At 36.2% G+C, this 19,117-nt stretch overlaps 1 protein-coding gene across 1 annotated transcript; it reads left to right on the top strand.

The window, feature by feature from the left end:
• The first annotated feature begins 765 nt into the window (after window positions 1–765).
• On the top strand, window positions 766–19,077 carry lrrc74b (leucine rich repeat containing 74B). The gene is made up of 10 exons (XM_051895758.1): window positions 766–1,091; window positions 3,746–3,932; window positions 5,908–6,050; window positions 8,583–8,715; window positions 11,277–11,483; window positions 15,665–15,774; window positions 17,390–17,505; window positions 17,840–17,918; window positions 18,074–18,169; window positions 18,256–19,077. The coding sequence occupies exons 1-10, from the start codon at window positions 933–935 to the stop codon at window positions 18,367–18,369; spliced, it is 1,344 nt and encodes a 447-aa protein (XP_051751718.1). The 5' UTR covers window positions 766–932; the 3' UTR covers window positions 18,370–19,077.
• Window positions 19,078–19,117: the final 40 nt, after the last annotated feature.

The raw sequence follows: 19,117 nt of genomic DNA on the forward strand, positions 1-19,117 counted from the left end.
CAAAAACTTAGGCTGACTTGTTGCCTTGCTGCCTCATCATCCATCTTGCCATCGCCATCTTTCTTTTTAATGCTCAACTGTCACCAAATGGAACACATGGGATTGTGGGATATATCAAACGCAGTGAAGGATACGTCTACTGCCTTCAAAATGCGATCAGATGAAGGTATCTCAGGAGACAGGAAGTGAAGCTAACACTGGATTCGGACATGCCTTGATGCCTTCCTCACTTGGAGTGCAGCCTCCGAAGACAGCCTAAATATTAAAAATTTAGATCTTTAAAATTTAACTATGCAAAAGAAAAACTAAATATATTTTTATTTAAGACATTTTAGATTAAAAATAAATGATATAAAGAATATGTACTGTAGAATATCTAAAATTAAAAATAATTATAAAAATATATAGGCTATAAAAACTTTGCATGAATATATATATATATATATATATATATGAATTCTAAAATGATATTTCATTTAAGCTGATATCTGTACTGAGGAGAAGTATGTTCTTTGTTTTATATAATTGTTTCTCTCTCTTGCCACTCACTCACTGCAGAAAAAGATTGAGTGTGGCTTTATGAGAGGAGAAATGACACCATGGCAACCAGTCAACAAAACAAATGAGCTGAACAATAGCCCACCCTCGCTGTTCAAGGCTCCCCTGCTGAATGGACAAACTGTCCAAAAATGCAGCTCTGCAATTAGTCAAAGTGACTGTCAGTCAAATATGACCCTCCCACAGAGCAGGTTAGTCTGGGGCAACAGGAGACAGCACTGCACTGATTTGCTTTCTCATAGATTTAATTTAATTTAAGGATATCGATCCTGTCTGACTTGGGAAACCAGAGTGAATCGAATGTGATTTAGTTTGAACAAAACATTATTAAAATTAATTTGCAAACAATCACAAAGTCTCAAAACATACATAGAATGGTAGTGGGTAAAAAGGTAACAAAAGAAACTATTCTTCCATCTGTTTGTGAAGATGATGGAGATGAAGGTGGAAAAGAAGAGGATTTGGGAGGAATTGCAAGCAGGCCGGTCAGCAGACCCAGAAGTCTCTACAGCAGAGGAAGTGTTGATGGCCAAGTGAGTGACCCTGTTCATATTTCACGAATTCTGTTCACACTTTACAATAAGGTCTCATTTGTTAACATTATTTAATGCATTAACAAACACAAACTAACACTGAACATTATATTCTTACAGCATTTATTAATCTTTGTTAATGTTCATAAAAATGTTCATGTTCACAGTGCATTATCTAATGTTAACAAATACAGCTTTTGATCTTAAAATTGAATTATTAAATGTAGAAATTAACATTAATGCTGCAGAAGTTTGTTCATTGTTAGTTCATGTTAACTAATGTAGTTAACTAATGGTAACAAATCATACCTTATTGTAAAGTGTTACCCTGTCTCTTATGCCTGTATTTTAGAAAACACATGACAAAGAGTATACAGGTTCCTGGATCAACATCCTTTCAACCAATCGGATTTTAGGGTTTAGGGGAAGTGACATGGTTTGGCCTATGAAAGGTTGAACACTGGTTGCTGGCATCCCATGGAAGTAGTGAGTGTGAATGTCTTCAGTGTGGTTTATGAATACTTTTAATAAATTTGCATGAATTTAATCAAGGGGAAAAAAAGCAAACTTAATTTCCAAATACTCAAAGTAAACATACAGTGTCAATTTAATACACTTTTGTTAAGCCATCCCAAATATAACCACCATAAAAGTGTCCAAACGGCATCTGAATTAAATAAAATAATACACTTCTGTTCAAAGATGGGGTCAGTAAGATTAAAAAAAATGCTTTTATTCAGCAAGGATAGATTAAAGTGATCAAAAGTGACAGTAAATTTGATTATAATGTTACGAAAGGTTATAAAAAGGAAATATTCAGTATATTATAATGTTTTCTGGAGGATCACTAAAGACTGGCGTAATGATGCCGAAAATTCAGCTTTGATTACGGGAATAAATTACAATTTAAAATATATTAAAATAGAAAACAGTTATTTAAAATTGTAATAATATTTCACAACATTACTAATTTTACTGTATTTTTGGTCTACAGCATAAGAGACATTTTTTTTTTTTTTTTTTTTTTTTTTTAAATCTTACAGACCCCTACAATCTTTTGGACAGTATATAATGATGTAATTTAAGCACCAAATTCATCAGAAACTCGTGCTCTATCATATTTTGAGCAGATGATTGGAATGTGATTGGCTCCTGACCAGTGTTGGTTTACATCTCACTGGATAAAGTTTTGGTTTTCTCAACTTTTTGATGCTCTCACCACTTGCTTCGCTCCACTGTCAATCCCACAATCCCCCGCATGAGCTTGTCGCTCAGCTCCCATAGAAAATGAATTGTAAACGCCCGCTCATCTCAGCACCAGTGGGCACATACAGTTACTTTTCAACCACTCACCACAAACCATCTGGCTCCATTCTGGAATCTGGTACTTTACACAATCCAATAAAATCAAATCCTATCCTACAGTATGTTTTTTTTTTCTCACAGTATGTTTCATTTGGAAATATGTCACATTGTGGAAGTAAAATGGCTTGTGAATGGTAGAATTGTGCACCATTCAGAAGTGAAACATAGAAATTCATATAACTGTAATTTTAGAATAGCAAAGTCTGTCAAGACAAGTTTGGAATATTGGATTGACAAAGTCTTATTGGAAAGTTTTGAGGATGGATGGATGGATGGGTGGGTGAATGGTTGGATGGATATATGGAATGGATGCATGGATGGATGGATGCATGGGTGGATGGATGGGTGGATAGATAGATGGGTGAGTGGATGGATGGAATGGATGCGTGGATGGATGGATGGATGGATGGATGGATGGATGGATGAAATGGATGGATGGGTGGATGAAATGGATGGGTGGGTGGATGGATGGATGGATGGATGGATGGATGAAATGGATGGATGGGTGGGTGGATGGATGGAATGGATGCATGGATGGGTGGGTGGATGGATGGAATGGATGCGTGGATGGAAGGATGAATGGATGGATGCGTGGGTGGGTGAATGGATGGATGTATGGAATGGATGCATGGATGGATGGATGGATGGATGGATGGATGGATGGATTGGTGGGTGAATGGGTGGGTGGATGGATGGATGGATGGATGGATGAAATGGATGGATGGGTGGATGGATGGAGGAAATGGATGAGTGGATGGATGGGTGGATGGATGGAATGGATGCATGGATGGGTGGGTGGATGGATGGATGGAATGGATGCGTGGATGGAAGGATGGATGGATGCGTGGGTGGGTGAATGGATGGATGGATGGATGGGTGGATGGGTGGATGGATGGATGGGTGGGTGGGTGGGTGGATGGATGGATGCATGGATGGATGGATGGATTGGTGGGTGGATGGATGGATGGATGGATGGGTGGATGGATGGATGGGTGGGTGAATGGATGGATGGATGGATAGATGGATGCATGGGTGGGTAGACAGATGGATATGTGGGTGGATGGAGGTTTTGTTTTATAGAAATGACAAAGTCTTATTGGAAAGTTTTGAAAAATGTTGGAAAAGCCTTGAAAAAGTTATAAGACTTATAGACATGAGTGAACGATAGATAGATAGAAAGAAAGAAAGAAAGAAAGAAACCTCAAGTAAAACTTTGGACAGACTGCTAAATGACAAGATATCATTTCTGAGCATATTCCCTGCCTGAAAATTTGCATCCTTCTGCTCAGAGAGTGCCTAGATCCCCCAGCCAGCATCAAAGCATAAAATTGGCCCATCAGGATGAAGATTATACAAATGAAGAAGACGAGGTGGATAAAGGTCGAGGCCACCCAGGTGATGGACAGCAGCAGGAGGGAGAGTGTGTCATCGGTGACGAAGATTTTGACACAGACCTGGAACTCGACAGATTTCACAGTGAGAGTTCTTATTAAAAGTGAAAGTGTGAATATGAACAGAGAGAGAGAGAGAGTGGGCTGGCGGGGGGACGTGGGTGATGCACGTTCTGATAGAGGGTGTCAAAGAGCTAAGGGGCAGAGAATATGATGTTTCCACTCAATGGGGAATAAAACAGGCAAACGGCCGTGAGTCATGCTTGTAATTTCAGACAGGCTTCTCTCTCTCTCTCTCTCTCTCTCTCTCTCTCTTTCATTTTTCACCTGCTTGTTCTGCAGATACCGAAACACCTACACAATCCTCTGCATATACATAAATCACGGCTCGATCCATCTCTTACTATCTCTCTGATGGCTGTTTATTCAGCTTATTAGAGATAGCCATCTGCTAGATTACTGCTGTGTGCCTCCGCATAGCTTAATGAATGGCTTGGGAATTTTCCACATTCATGATAATTGCGCATCTCAATGAGAAACAATGATACATTGTTGTCGTATTTGGTTTACAAAGTCACACCAGTTCATCTCAGTTCATTCAGTTCAATTGAGTGGAAGGTTGCACGTGTGAATACTCCACATTGGTTATCTTCTGTATCGACTGATTAACAGCACTTGCTAAGGAAAATGTTATTTTTTTTTACTCAAAAACCCCCTAACTTTATGTTTTAAACTTCAATGAATATCTTGGCCCGCACCGTTTGAGCTACAGACAGGAAAGACACAGTACCTTAAATGCTTTGAGATGCATTATTCCTTTTCTAAGAAATCAGATTCTATGCAGTTTTTAAATGTTATCTGTTCTATGTTGTTTTTTTATGATTCATTATTATTATTACTTATTGTTTTGCATTTCTTGTATTCTAGCAATTTAATATGGGAAAAGTGCATTATAAATAAAAAGTATTATTATTATTAGACATAATTTTTTTCACACAGACAGCAAATTGATAAAAAAAATTTAAGTCTACAGTCACAGGACAAAATTATAAAATTATATTAATATATTTATTAGTATATGTATATATTGTTTGTATTATAAAATAGCATTTAAAATAACACTAAATTATAATATTGTATTATAAAATTGTTTCTTTTACAGAATATTATAGAATTATACATTTCATGTTTTCAATGTTCCAAAAATATCTATTATAATACATTGAAATATCTGCAATTTATTTGTTGCTTACAAAAAATTATGTGTTTTGAATGGCCATCAATGGAGAAAAATTCCTTTTGCCCCCAGACAGTGTTAAAGGGTTAGTTCACCCAAAATGAAAAAATTGTCATTAATTACTCACCCTCATGTCGTTCCAAACCCGTAAGACTTTCGTTCATCTTCGAAAGATATTTTAATGAAATCTGAGAGATTTCTGACCCTTTATTCACAGCCTACACAACTACCACTTTGATGCTTCAAAAAGTTCATAAAGAAAAGTTCTCAAAAGTGCTGCGTAACATGAGAATGAACCTCACTGGTTCTCGCACGTCAAGCAAACATGTTTGAGCTTCAGTTTACCACAACTGATGTGTGAGTTGATGAATGTTTATATGTGAATAAAAGCCTAAATTCAAACTGTTCATCATATAAAGCGATCGAGTCTCTTTGGAAAATTTGCACTAAACCGCTCAATCCATATGGATTAGTTTTACGATCTCTTTATGAACTTTTTGAAGCGTCAAAGTGGTAGTTGTGTAGCTGTCAATGGAGGAACAAAAAGGTCTCAGATTTCATTAAAAAGATCTTCATTTGTGTTTCGAAGATGAACAAAAGTCTTACGTATTTGGAACGACATGAGGGTGAGTAAATGATGACAGAATTTTCATTTTTCACTCATAACATCCTAGCATTAGTTCTTGTCTGTGTTTGTCTGTATGGATTGAGAAATAATCCTTGTATCATCATTGCAGTTGTCAATATTTTACCAATTTGCTTCATTTATACTAGAGATATGTTATCAGACAAAAGAATGAGATGTATTTTGATTGTGTTTTAGATGAAAAAAAAGCATATGACCCTACAGGCCAGTCTCACTACAAAGAGGCTTGTAAGATGCTGAACGTAACTCCTGTGTCCTACTTCCTCCGAAATATGAACCAGAGTGAAATCAACATGATGCATTGTGGTTTGGGCTCACAGGTAAGAGAAAAAAACTGATTTAATGTCACACTTTAAAACAGAGATGAAATAATGCACAACAGAGTGCAACAGTGTCCGCCCACTTTTTCAGCAACATTGGTTCTGAAAGTATTTTTCCCATATGAATTTTAAAAAAGTCTTTGTTGAAGAGTTATAACTTAAGCCATGAACCAAACCAACAAGCTGAATCACAACATTACAAACTTTGAACTGAAGCAAAGATTATTTGAAAATTGGACAAAAAGGCAAAGGTACAATGTTATGTATTTAATGGCTTTAATAAGGGAAAGAATTCCCAAGAAACATTGCGAATGACATAAAGTAAAAACAATGCGGAAATATATGTCAGTAATTATAGAAACAATGTTTTTCACATTTATTGAAAAATATGCATATATACAAATATTTAAGTAGTTTTAGAGCAACTCGATTACATAATTTGCAGTGCTTCATGAGAGTGGTTGGGTGCTAAACAGTTTATTTAGTGCAGCAGTGCCTGCTGGTTCTGGAATTTATTTTTTTTCATTCATTTTTTTCCCATAGGGATTTTAAAATAATCTTCGTTAAAGTGTTATAAGCCAAGAACCAAGCCAATCAGTTACGAGGTGAATCATAACACTACAAACTTTGATTTTAAGCAAAAAAGTTTTTGAAAATTGGAAAAAAAAGACAAAGGTACAAGACTGTGTAGTTAACGGCTTTAGTGAGGGAACTACAATCTACTATAATCTAGAACTACAATCCCATGAAGCACTGCAAACAGCATAATGGATGGACAAATGATGGAGAAATACAAAACTATACCCATTTACAAATGTTTATTGCAAAATATGCATATATATATATATAATATATATATATACATTTCAATATTTAGAGAGCGTAGGGAGATGGACTTGATCGGTCATTTGCAGTACTTTAAGGGAGTGGGCGGGGCTAAAGAGATCTTTTGGAGCATGTTTATTTTTTCGATAAACCTGATTGGTGTAGTTTTCTGTACAACATCATGGGTAATGTAGTTTTTCACCAGGAATTAAACATGATTATTTAAAAAAATAAGCTAAAATAATGCAGGCTGATGGCTTCAGCAAAAGCAAATACTGTGGATTAACAACCTTGTAACTCACAGGTGTGTCTTTAGAGGTTTATATGTTATCGTTCAAAATCAATTTCCTTATAGAGAAAATTAATGGAATTTTTACTCCCAGAACCTGACTGTTGCACTTTATTTGGCATGATTTGTTTGTTTCGATTCTCTTTTATTGCAGAATCATGGGTAATGTAATTTTTCATGAGGAATCCCACTGTTAAACATAATTGTTAAAAAATGAGGGCTGATGGCTTCAGTAAAACCATATACCATGTCAGTTGGTCTTTTTTAAGGTTTACAAGTTATTGTTAAAAATCAGTTCTCCTGTGGTGAAAATGAATGGGATTTTTTACTTTTGGAACCTGACTGTTGCACTCGTGTCCACCAAAGCATTTTTAGCCAGCTGAAACGCATAGCTGTGGGCGCTTATTCGGCGCAGCGTTTTGTTGTTGTTGTTTTTTCAATTCAGTTGAGATGCTTTGGTTGCTGTGATACAGAACATCCGCGGAAGTGTTACTAGTATCTGATTTGGCAGATAGTTTGTTTCTAAATATAAACATGACAACAAAAATGTAAAGTAGTCTTGTTTTGGAAGATTTTGTTCCGTTGATTTTGTTGTTGTCCATCTTGTTGTCTGTTGTTATTGTACAAGCAGGATGTGACAATTGGTCGGTGTGGTATTTGTCCCGCGACTCCTCCTTTGTGATTGGACGACTGGGTAAAAAGTGACTGATGGACAAAGTTGAACATTTTTTCGGCTGTGTCCGAATGCTTTAAAATGCTGCCTTCAGCATTCCAAGGTAGGAAGGCATCAAGGCATGTCCGAATCCTGTCTCCTGAGATACCTTCATCTGATCGATTTTTGATGGCAGCATAGACGTGTCCTTCGCTGCCTTTGATATCCTACAATCCTGTGCGTTCCATTTGGTGACAGTTGAGCTAAAAAATAAAGATGGCGTCTGAAAGTTGCGGTTGGTGGTCAGTTTGTGTGTAAATGCGCATTTTTGACCAATGTTTTTCACTTTTGATGTCATGTCTAGCAAGAAAGTACTAATAAAATGTTTGTTTAGATATCACCAAAGCTCACTCTCTTTTGCTTTAGACCATTAAACCTTTACATTGCCTCAGAAATCTGTCCGAAATCAGTTTCGTAAGGTACCTTTGTGCGCAAACGCTGCCTGCAAAGTCATTGCCTGAGAGGGCAACGAGGCAACAAGTCAGCTGCCTAAGTCTTCTGAAGCAAAAAACACAAAGCACATAGCGCTCAGCCTGAAATAAATCCTTAGCACATTGTCACACTGCTGCCATTTTTAAATTCACGGCACTCCCGTTTAAAAGAATTGAAAAAATATGCTGGCCTTAGGAAGAAAATGCTTTGGTGGACACATGGCCTAAAGGGTAACAAAACAATGTCAAACATTTTAAAAAACTCTCCTCTATAGGGTACCAAAGCTCTGGCGGTTTCTTTGGTAACCAACACCTCCATTCTGAAACTGAATCTACGAGATAATTGGATGGAGGGAATGGGCGCGGCTGCCATCGCTGACATGCTCAAAGAGAATTGCTACATCACAGGTGACTTTCTGCAGCCACACTGCTACCATCCCACACACTACTTCTAATTCACAGTGCTGCCTTATTTTCTGTTGGACTTTTATTTGGGATTCACTAGCAGTGTGAACTTCAAGTCTGTTTGATCTCATCTCTGAGACAGTCTTGTCATGTATTTTATAGTGGAACATGGCGATCGGACAGTCTGGAATCTTTTAGTAACCACAGTATTTTGCAAGGTGTTTTATTTTTCCTGTCCTACATTGTGATATCTGAGCAAATACAACAGTGTTCAAATGTCTGAGACTGCTAGTGAAAATTTTATGGAAATTATCCAGTTCAAATGATAGAATAATGAAATAGAGCTAATTCTGTTGATATGAATGTAGCCCCCAAAACATCATACAACATCATAGAGTTCTCACCTCCACCCGGCATTCTGCTCAGATTACTCCTCTACTGCATGATCTTCACTGGCTACCTGTGGCATCACTTATTTACTTCTAACATTTAAGGCATTAAATGGTCCTGCGCCTCCATATCTGTGACCTACTCTACTCCTACTCTCCTGCCTGGTCCCTCAGATCATCTAAGCTTGGTCTTTTGTCCATTCCTCTTTTTCGGTCATTCACTGTAGGTGGTAGGTCTTTTAGTGTTAATGCTCCTAAATTATGGAATTCGCCACCCCTTACACTTCGTAATATATCATCTTTGTCTACCTTCAAGGCTAAAAAGATATCTATTTAATATGTATTTTAATAATATGTTTGATAATGTGTTTGTATTGTGAATGTGGGTGTGTATATTGTATAGCACTTCTTCTTCTTCTTCTACAAAAGTAATGTCCATTTATTAAAAGCAAACTTTCACACAAAAAAAAGGTTGTAGGATTAACTTTGAAACAATTTCACTCAGAAATTGCTAGTAAATTTCACAAAGATTTACAAAGAAATGGCAAGCAAGACATTGAATTAAACATGACATTTTTTTTTCAGTGTATTCAATTTAATACGAGTTTGATAACGCTTGCTGTGTTCAGATCAGCCAAGATACCAAAATCTGCAATCTCAAGATAAGTGAATATGAACTTAAACATTTCTCATCATATTCATCCAAAATATATGGATAGAATTAAATTTAGCTGATGTAGAGTACATACATATACTGTACATATTGTTTTATTTGATTCTATTTTTTATAAAGTAATTTTAGAAGTAATTTTAACATCTCACTCAAAAAAATGTTCTGTTAAATTTATGATAAAAACTGCAGCTGTGGTTGCCAGAAAATAACACAATCACATTGTTATTACTTGAATTGTCAAAATCTGCTTTTTGCCTTAAAATATACTAATAATCACCATAATAATGCAGGTGGTAAAACAGAAAATCACATGATGAATCAGAGATCATAGTAAGTGGCCTGTCCATAAAACAAGGCCAATACTTGCGTATAAATGTGCACAGTGTCATGCAATCAAAGAAAAAACACCATCAGTCAGAGCAACACGAGACACTAAAATAATGCAATAAACATTAACTAAATAACAGCTGGTTGGTTGGTGTTTTAACACCATGCCAGCTTCCTTGGCTATTTTCATGGTGAGTAACAAGTTTAAAAAAAAACAAAAAAAAAACCTATAGGTATAGTAAAATAATTCCTGCGAGAACTTTTAATAAAATATGTTTGAGAGATACTGGACTCATAGCAGTGGCTCTTCATTTGACTTGTGTGTGATTGTGGAGTGTAATGCATTACAATATTGCGTTAATCCTTAAAAAAGTAACAAATGGTCTTGCTTTTTATGCAAAGTAATGCATTACATTACTTTTGTGTTACTTTTTCTCACCTGGACTGGGCTAGCTTGTTTTTTGTTGGTTTTTGTTTCTTGTTTTTTTATATTAAAAAACAGAGTTATATTTTATTGGCAAATGTAAAGGCCCTTTCACACCAAAAGTGAAATGAATAAGCTCAGGCTGAAGGAAATGCAAAAAAAAGTGATGTTTATCTTATCATCAGTGTTGGGGAAAGTTACTTTTAAAAGTAATGTGTTAGAATATTGTGTTACTCCCTAAAAAAGTAACTAATTGTGTTAGTTACTTTTAATGGAAATTAATGTTACAATACTTTTGTGATACTTTTTCTCGTCTGGGCTGGGCTTGCTTGTTTGTTTTTTAATAACAAATAAAAGTTCTATTTTTGGCAAATGTAAAAGTTAAAGTTAATTTTCACCAAAAGTTAAATGAATAATCCTCAGGCTGAAGGAAATGCAGATTCACGCCTGTACAGTAGAGGGCGCAGCTCAAACTAATTTTTCAGTTGTGTTGCCATTCTGGAACGGGGAAGAATAGGACACAGTCAATAGATAGGAAGAAAAAAAAGTAACTTGCATTACTTAGTTGAAAAAGTAACTCAGATATTTAGTTGTAAATTTAAAATGCGTTACTTTACTTGTTACTTGAAAAAGTAATCTGATTACATAACTCACGTTACTTGTAATGCATTACCCCCAACACTGTTTATCATTCACTGTGCTTTTCATGAACTTTTATGATTGTGCAGATGATTGTGTTTTTCCTTCCCAGAAATTGATTTGTCGGAAAACCGAATGGGTGAACATGGAGCCAGGGCTTTGTCCAGCATGCTGTTGGAAAACACTACTCTAGTCTCTCTCAACCTCTCTGGGAACCATCTGGACGAGCGAGCGGCCAGACACCTGTCTCCAGCTCTGATCGGCAACCAGAAACTTCAGCACCTCGACCTGAGTCACAACAGATTCGGAGATATGGCAGGTGTGAGATGATGTGAAAAGCTTGCTGTGAAAGGTTCACTCCTTGAGCTTAGACATGATTACGGCAGACCTCTTCTTCAATAACTTTGCTTTTAAAGGGGCATTTAGTGGTATTTGGCTGCCCAGTGTTGAATGGTTGCACATAACACTTGAAGTGGAAGATTATTGCATGGCCACTAGGACAAGTACTAGAAGAAAACTGCTTGAGATTTGACCTAACATATGCATAACAATAGAAGAACATTAACCTTCACTGCAATATTCCACAATGGGAATCAAATTAAATATGTCAGTTTCTCTTACTTTGATTATACAGATGATTTTACAGCAATCCTGAGTGTAATAAAATAAAATGTCTTGACACAAAACTTGGATAATTTAGTTTCAGTTCAACAAGCAAAAGATAACTCTCAGACTACATTAGTCCGGATACATTCGTAAATGCATCTTTTTCATTTTGGCCTTCTGTTCACAATGAGACAACGTTTTTGTTCGTGAAAAATTAGCTTTTTGACGATGCTTTCCAAAGTGGATAAACCCAGCTAACAAAAAGATTTTCTAAGAACATTTTGCTAATGTTCCTATTAAGTTATGAAAACGTTATTTCTGAATGTTTCAAACATCCGATTTTTAAATGTTTTAAAAAACTTTTTTTTTCTTGGTTATGCAAAAATGAAGGGAACATTCCATTATATAATTCGGCAAACATTATGTAAGGAATAATTGACGACGGGCCTTTGAATTCTTAGAAAATAATGCACACCCGAGGTGGTAATGCCCGTTGCACCTCGGGTGTGCATTATTTTCTAAGAATTCAACGTCCCGGAGTCAATTATTCCGCTTATACTACGGTTACCACACCTGAAGACACTGTTCCGATGTTGTATTTCAAGACATTTGTCAGATTTTTGTCCTTAAAACACTATTGTGTGTGGGATTATTTTCTTACGCATCTCATCCCAAGCCTCCGTTGCTAATTTCAAAACGTCATTTCAGAACTAGTAACGAAGGCTTGAGCCTTGATAACAGAATAATACCGTTGATACAGTTATTAATGCAGTTAATCAGAGTTATCTCGGCTCTTCCAAGCTTTATAATGTCAGTGAATGGGGGGCCCGATTTTGAAGCAAAAAAAAGTGCATCCATCCATCGTAAAAGCAATCCACACGGTTCCAGGGGGTTAATAAAGGCCTTCTGAAGCGAAGCGTAAAAAAATATCCATATTTAAAACTTTATTAACTATAATAACTAGCTTCCGGCAAATGGCCGTACGCATCGATTTGCAGCAGAAGAGTGACCTCTGACCCGACACATGACGTAATGATGAACGCGGAAGCACAGAAGATAGAGCAAAACAAAACAACAGTCACGAATTAGACTTCTAAAACGAGAAATTTTAAAGAGAAATGTTGGAGGATTTCGATATAAGAGAAGAGGAGCTTGAGTTTGTTGCACAGCCCTATTTTTTCTAAATCATGAGAGGCGTCTAAGCTTACCCTACTCCTGCATCCTACGTCATTCACGGGTAGGGTGACCAGATTTCTCATGGTGGAATACGGGACGGGTGAGCAAGGGGTGGGCAATATGACCATGTTATTTTTATTTCACACTATATATATATATATATAGCATGTTATAGCAGTATATATTGTTGTTATATAAAAAAGAAATTTACAAACAAATTACAAACAATACAACAAATACGATAGAGATACAAATTAAATCAACTTGTTTTTCAGATACAGTAGTTTTATTTACCATTTATTTACATTTATTTAACATCTTTTCTTGTTTTATTAACATTAATGACAAATATTTAATTAGGCTACTGTCCCTTTAAGACCGAATCCATGGATGTAATATACCAGGGGTGTCCAAACTCGGTCCTGGAGGGCCGCTGTCCTGCAGAGTTTAGCTCCAACCCCAATTTAACACACCTGAACCAGCTAATCAAGATCTAACTAGGCATATAGAAACTTCCAGGCAGGTGTTTTGGAGCTGGTTGGAGCTAAACTCTGCAGGACAGCAGCCTTCCAGGACCGAGTTTGGGCACCCCTGTAATATACTGACACATATCCTGTTTTCACCCACCTGTTTACGTCCACTTAGGCCATAACCGACTGTATGTATGTTAGATACTCCACACGATGGACATTTTGACAACTATGCGTGCATTTGACCACTCAGGCACAAGGAGAACTGATCGCGTGCAAGGAAAAAGAGAGAGAGAGCGAGAGCGAGCGAGTGAGCGCACACGCGCGAGAGCGCTTCTGGTCTGTGTCATTCAGCGTGATTCTCTAATCGTTAACGAATTGTGATTGGATGGATTTTTTTTTTTTCTATGACGAATTGATTGGGCTGTTCTTGCATGACAGAACACTACTACTACTACTCCTATGATCACCCAGTTGTAACGAAGTTTAAGGAAAGATGAAATACGGGACAAAACATGATTTTTTCTTAAGTTGGGAACCCTAAAAATAGAGCTGAAATACGGGACTGTCCCGGGAAAAACGGGATGTCTGGTCACCCTATTCACAGGTTACTCTTGTGGCGTAAGTCGACTTGCGCAGTATGTGTACGGCCGTCTGCTGGAAGCTAGTTATTTTAGATTATAAAGTTTTAAATATGGATATTTTTCTTACAAAAATGCATCGCTTCACTTCAGAAGGTCTTTATTAATCCCCCGGAGCCGTGTGGAGTACTTTTATGATGGATGGATGCGTTTTTTTTTTTTGCTTCAAAATCAGGCCTCCCATTCACTGCCATTATAAAGCTTGGAAGAGCCAGGACATTATTTAATATAACTCAGACTGTGTTTCTGAAAGACGAAAGTCATATACACCTTGGAAGGCTTGAGGGTGAGTAAATCATAGAGTAATTTTCATTTTGGGGTGAATTAACCCTTTAAAATCTCCTGTTTTCAAACACATCTGGCTCACCAAAGATTATTCATACCTTTCTGTGTGAATGCATAGAAAAGCAATTCTTCAAAATAATGTAGTTTTCTTTTATAGCTAAGTGCTCTCTTCTTAACTGCAATGCAAATTTGAAATGATATTCAGCTTCAACACAAGCACAATATCTTCTTATTTGCAAGCATCTGAGATATCCAGAGGGCCGGATCTCAAATTATCAGAAACTCCAGTATGATGATGAGGGATATAGAATATAGTCCTAAAGCCCCGTAGCTGTCAGCATGAATGACAGAGTGTGAAAATAGGGAAATTGCCTCAATAAAATATTGCATATCATCATCAAGAGGAACTTCTCCATGACCTGCCATGATTCATACATCCTTAACAGATTCCACTGGCACATCTATGTTAATATTACATATGGTGATGGCTTTCTTTTTATAATCATACACAGCTTGCTTATTCTTGGCAGGCAACCCTTGTGACCACTGAATATGTGGTCAATAAGGCCTCATATGGTTATATAAATCAAATATGATATTCATTGAGTTTTTATTTATTTAAGAGCTTTGAAAATGCAAACAGTTTGAGGAAATGCTTTTTATTAGCTATGTAATATACTACAGTTCAAAAGTCTGGGGTGTGTAGGATTGTTTGCTTGCCAGAGCTGCATTTATTTGTTCAAAATACAGTAAATGTTATTAGAATTTAAAATAACGGTTTTCTATTTGATTATATTTTAAAATGTAATTTATTCCTGTGATGAAAAAGCTGAATTTTCAGCATCATTACTTCAGTCTTCAGTGTCACATGATCCTTCAGAAATCATTCTAATATTCTGATTTGCTGCTCAATAAATATTTTTTATTATTATCAGTCTGTAAAACAGTTGTGGTGATTAATATTTTTTGGATAATCATGATTTTAGTTTCTCTTCAGGTTTATGCATCTAAAGGTAATCTATGAGTGGACATAATGAAAAAACAGTGTCAATTTAATAGAAATAAAAGTGTTTTCAAGATAATATTTGACACATATTTATATATTATATTATATTATATTATATTATATTATTATAACTTTTTTTTTATTGAAGGAAGAGGGTCACTCACAAGGGCACCACCATATTTAGGGCCTAAATTACTAGTTACTAGTCAGTTAGATGATACAGAAATCAAATTATAAGTGGAAGGCACAATAATACACTGAATTAATAACAGCAACTCCCCCATGTTGCTCTTCTCCATCTTTCTCCTCCCCTCAGGGGAAATCCTGGGTGCTGCTATTGCCGAGAACACAGCAATGAAGTCACTCAATCTGGCTTGGAACTGCATTCGAGGAAAAGGAGCCATTGCATTTGCCGAAGGCCTGGGGGTAAGAGAAAAGTCCATCCTCTGCCAGAGTCAGTCACTCATGCTAAGAATTTACTTTAGCCTAAACATTTAACATTTAACAACTCAGATAGAGTAGAATGCTGTTAGATCCACTGTTCTATGCAGTAAAGGGGTCTTATCATGAGGAATCAAAGTTTACTTGATGTTTTGAGATAAAAAGAGTTCATTTAACAATGAAAACATACCTCCCCTGTTCAATAAAAAAGAGCATTTCCATCATGATGATGACAACTCTTGGAATAGTTTTAGCATATTATTGAATATGGCAGTGTTAATGTATTTGGTCTTGGCGGACCAGATCTGTTTTGTTTCTGCTGTTGCTGTTGATTATTGCTGCAAGTATATGACTTTCTACTGCTAATAGATACACAGATATGCTGCTGTGAGCATGTAAGATATGCTGCTGCTGCATAAATAGACATACATAAATCCCATAGCAGATCTAGGCAGGTGGAGCTGGGGGAGGTAGAGGATTTCAGAGAAACTCTGATAGCGTGCTGAAGGTCTCACACCCGTAAGACCTTCGTTCATCTTCGGAACACAAATTAAGATATTTTTGATAAAATCCGATGGCTCAGTGAGGCCTGCATCGCCAGCAAGATAATTAACATTTTCAGATGCCCAGAAAGTTACTAAAGACGTATTTAAAACAGTTCATGTGACTACAGTAGTTCAACCTTAATGTTATGAAGCGACGAGAATACTTTTTGTGTGCCAGAAAAAACTAAATAACGACTTTATTCAACAATATCTAGTGATGGGCGATTTCAAAACACTGCTTCATGAAGCTTCTAAGCTTTACGAATCTTTTGTTTCGAATCACTGGTTCGGAGCATGTATCAAACTGCCAAAGTCACGCCCTCCAGTGGTGAACCATTGAAATTTCGAAACATTTATGACGTAACGAAGCCTCATTTACTGAAATCGCGTGACTTTGGCAGTTTGATACGTGCTCCGAACCACTGATTCGAAACAAAAGATTCGTAAAGCTTAGAAGCTTCATGAAGCAGTGTTTTGAAATCACCCATCACTAGATATTGTTGAATAAAGTCGTTATTTTGTTTTTTTTGGCACACAAAATGAAGTCTCGTCGCTTCATAACATTAAGGTTGAACGAATGTAGTCACATGAACTGTTTTAAATATGTCTTTAGTAGCTTTCTGGGCATCTGAAAGTGTTAATTAACTTGCTGGCAATGCAGGCTTCACTGAGCCATCGGATTTTATCAAAAATATCTTAATTTGTGTTCCAAAGATGAACGAAGGTCTTACGGGTGTGGAATGACATGAGGGAGAGTGATAAATGACATTTTTGGGTGAACTAACCCTTACAGATTGCTTGTAGAGGACCTATTAGCCTGTGCCCTCTAGAGTTTCATGACTGAACTAGATGTTTATTGAAGTTAATTTGCACAAAAACAGCCTATTTGAAAAAAAAAAAAATTAATATATTTTAAATTATTAATATTTTAAAATATATTCATTTATTTTTTAATTTTATTTTTAATCTGATATATGATATGACCCCTTTAAAAAAGGAGCACTTAATTTCTGCACATGTTACTATAGTCGGTCTGTTGGATTTGTTTTTTTCAGGGAAATATCTTCTTGCGGACCCTGGATTTGTCGTACAATGGCTTGGGCAAAGAAGGAGCTGTGGCTCTAGAGGAAGCACTAAAACACAACAACACACTGGAGGACCTCAACATTAGGTACTGTCGCCATAGTATGGTTATATATCATAACTGTATTTATGGACTGCAGGATGTGAGACTGTCCTCACTTATTCTTTTTTTTATGTGTACGTAGACAGTTGTCTTGATTTATTGCTGTAATTATGAGATGTTAGACTGTTGAAATTGTTCAGTGTTTGTCTGCTAAAGTTGTTTGAATGTTCACAATGCACACTAATTCATGATTTATTTGCCATGGCAAAATCAACAAACACCAGACTTAGCAAACATTCAATAAAATGACAAGCGCCTCCATAAACACTTTTACTTTCATTGCTAAAAATACTTAACTATTGTCTTTTTCTGTCTGCAGCAATAATCGCATACCCTTTGAAGGAGCCATCCATTTTGCACTGGGTCTCAAAGTGAACTCAACTCTACGAATTCTCAAAGTACGAAACATTAGAATAGGAACATCAGCTGAATTATTGAAGCAAGTAATACTAAAGTGGCTTTTAAGCGTAAGCTTTCAAGTCTGCGTCAAAAGAGATTTATGGCATTTCTTTCTTTGTTATGAGTAATTCTGTTGGTTTTCGGTATGATCCAGATGTCTAGGAACCCAATGCAGTCAGCGGGATGCTTCGCCATTCTAAAATCTGTTCAAGCAAACCCAGAATCTGCAGTTGAGTTCTTGGACTTCTCTGTGAGTGACTCTTACTTATTCATTTCTCATATTCCCGTTGATATTTATTGGTATTCTTTATTTCTAAAATCAATTTTCTTGTATAGGACATTTGCGTGGACCAAGAATTTGAAGACTTATTCAACAGCACCAAAGAAACACTCCCAAACCTCCGAGTGAAACAGGGTGGAAAAATGAATGCTGCATTTAAAAAGAGCTGAAATTTATTCAAAAAAAAAAAAAAAAAAACATTGTGGACAATCCATATAGGCATATAGAACGGCAAATGTATTTTTGAACTTGCATACAACTGAAACTAAACTGATTTGAATCTAGCCTCACACTCCTCCACATGGAAAATTGGATCAAGTCATAGTTGATGGATCATGGTTTCTGGCGTTAAGGGAACAAAAGTTCAGTAGAATGATGTTTAGAAGAGGATTTGATGGCATTAGTGACCTTAGGCTTTAAAACATATCTTACAAAATGGGTATTGACATGATGTGAGGAGCAATGACAAGCTAGACTTTGTGTAAAATCATTGTAAACAACATTTACCTAATTCTTTTTATACTACACTACCGTTCAAATGTTTGGGATCTTTTTTTGAAAGAAGTGTCTTATTCTCACCTAGACTGCATTTATTTGTTCAAAATACATTATTAAATATCATTACAAGTGTTTCATATTTAAATAAATTGCAGTATATTTATTTCTGTGATGCAAAGCTGAATTTTCAGCATCATTTCTCCTGTGTTCAGTCTCATATTATCTTCAGAAATAATTTTAATATGCTGATTTCAAGAAACTTTTATTATTATTATCAATGTTTAAAACAATTGTTCTGCTTAAAATGTTTGTAGCATCAATTATTGTAACTTTGATCAATTGAATCCTTATTTGTTGAATAAAAGTACGGTAGTAGTGTATGCATGCAGTTTCATGTCCTCATAAATTGGAGATTACATG

This window comes from Ctenopharyngodon idella, chromosome 5 (assembly GCF_019924925.1).
Source record: "Ctenopharyngodon idella isolate HZGC_01 chromosome 5, HZGC01, whole genome shotgun sequence".
Taxonomy (NCBI): domain Eukaryota; kingdom Metazoa; phylum Chordata; class Actinopteri; order Cypriniformes; family Xenocyprididae; genus Ctenopharyngodon; species Ctenopharyngodon idella.

Excerpts from the sequence above, each read along its gene's own strand:
- lrrc74b (XM_051895758.1), top strand. The coding sequence starts at position 933 with ATGGTAGTGGGTAAAAAGGTAACAAAAGAAACTATTCTTCCATCTGTT. Across the intron at positions 8,716-11,276 it reads AGAGAATTGCTACATCACAG|AAATTGATTTGTCGGAAAAC; the intron begins GTGACTTTCTGC and ends TTTCCTTCCCAG. Across the intron at positions 17,506-17,839 it reads CTGGAGGACCTCAACATTAG|CAATAATCGCATACCCTTTG; the intron begins GTACTGTCGCCA and ends TTCTGTCTGCAG.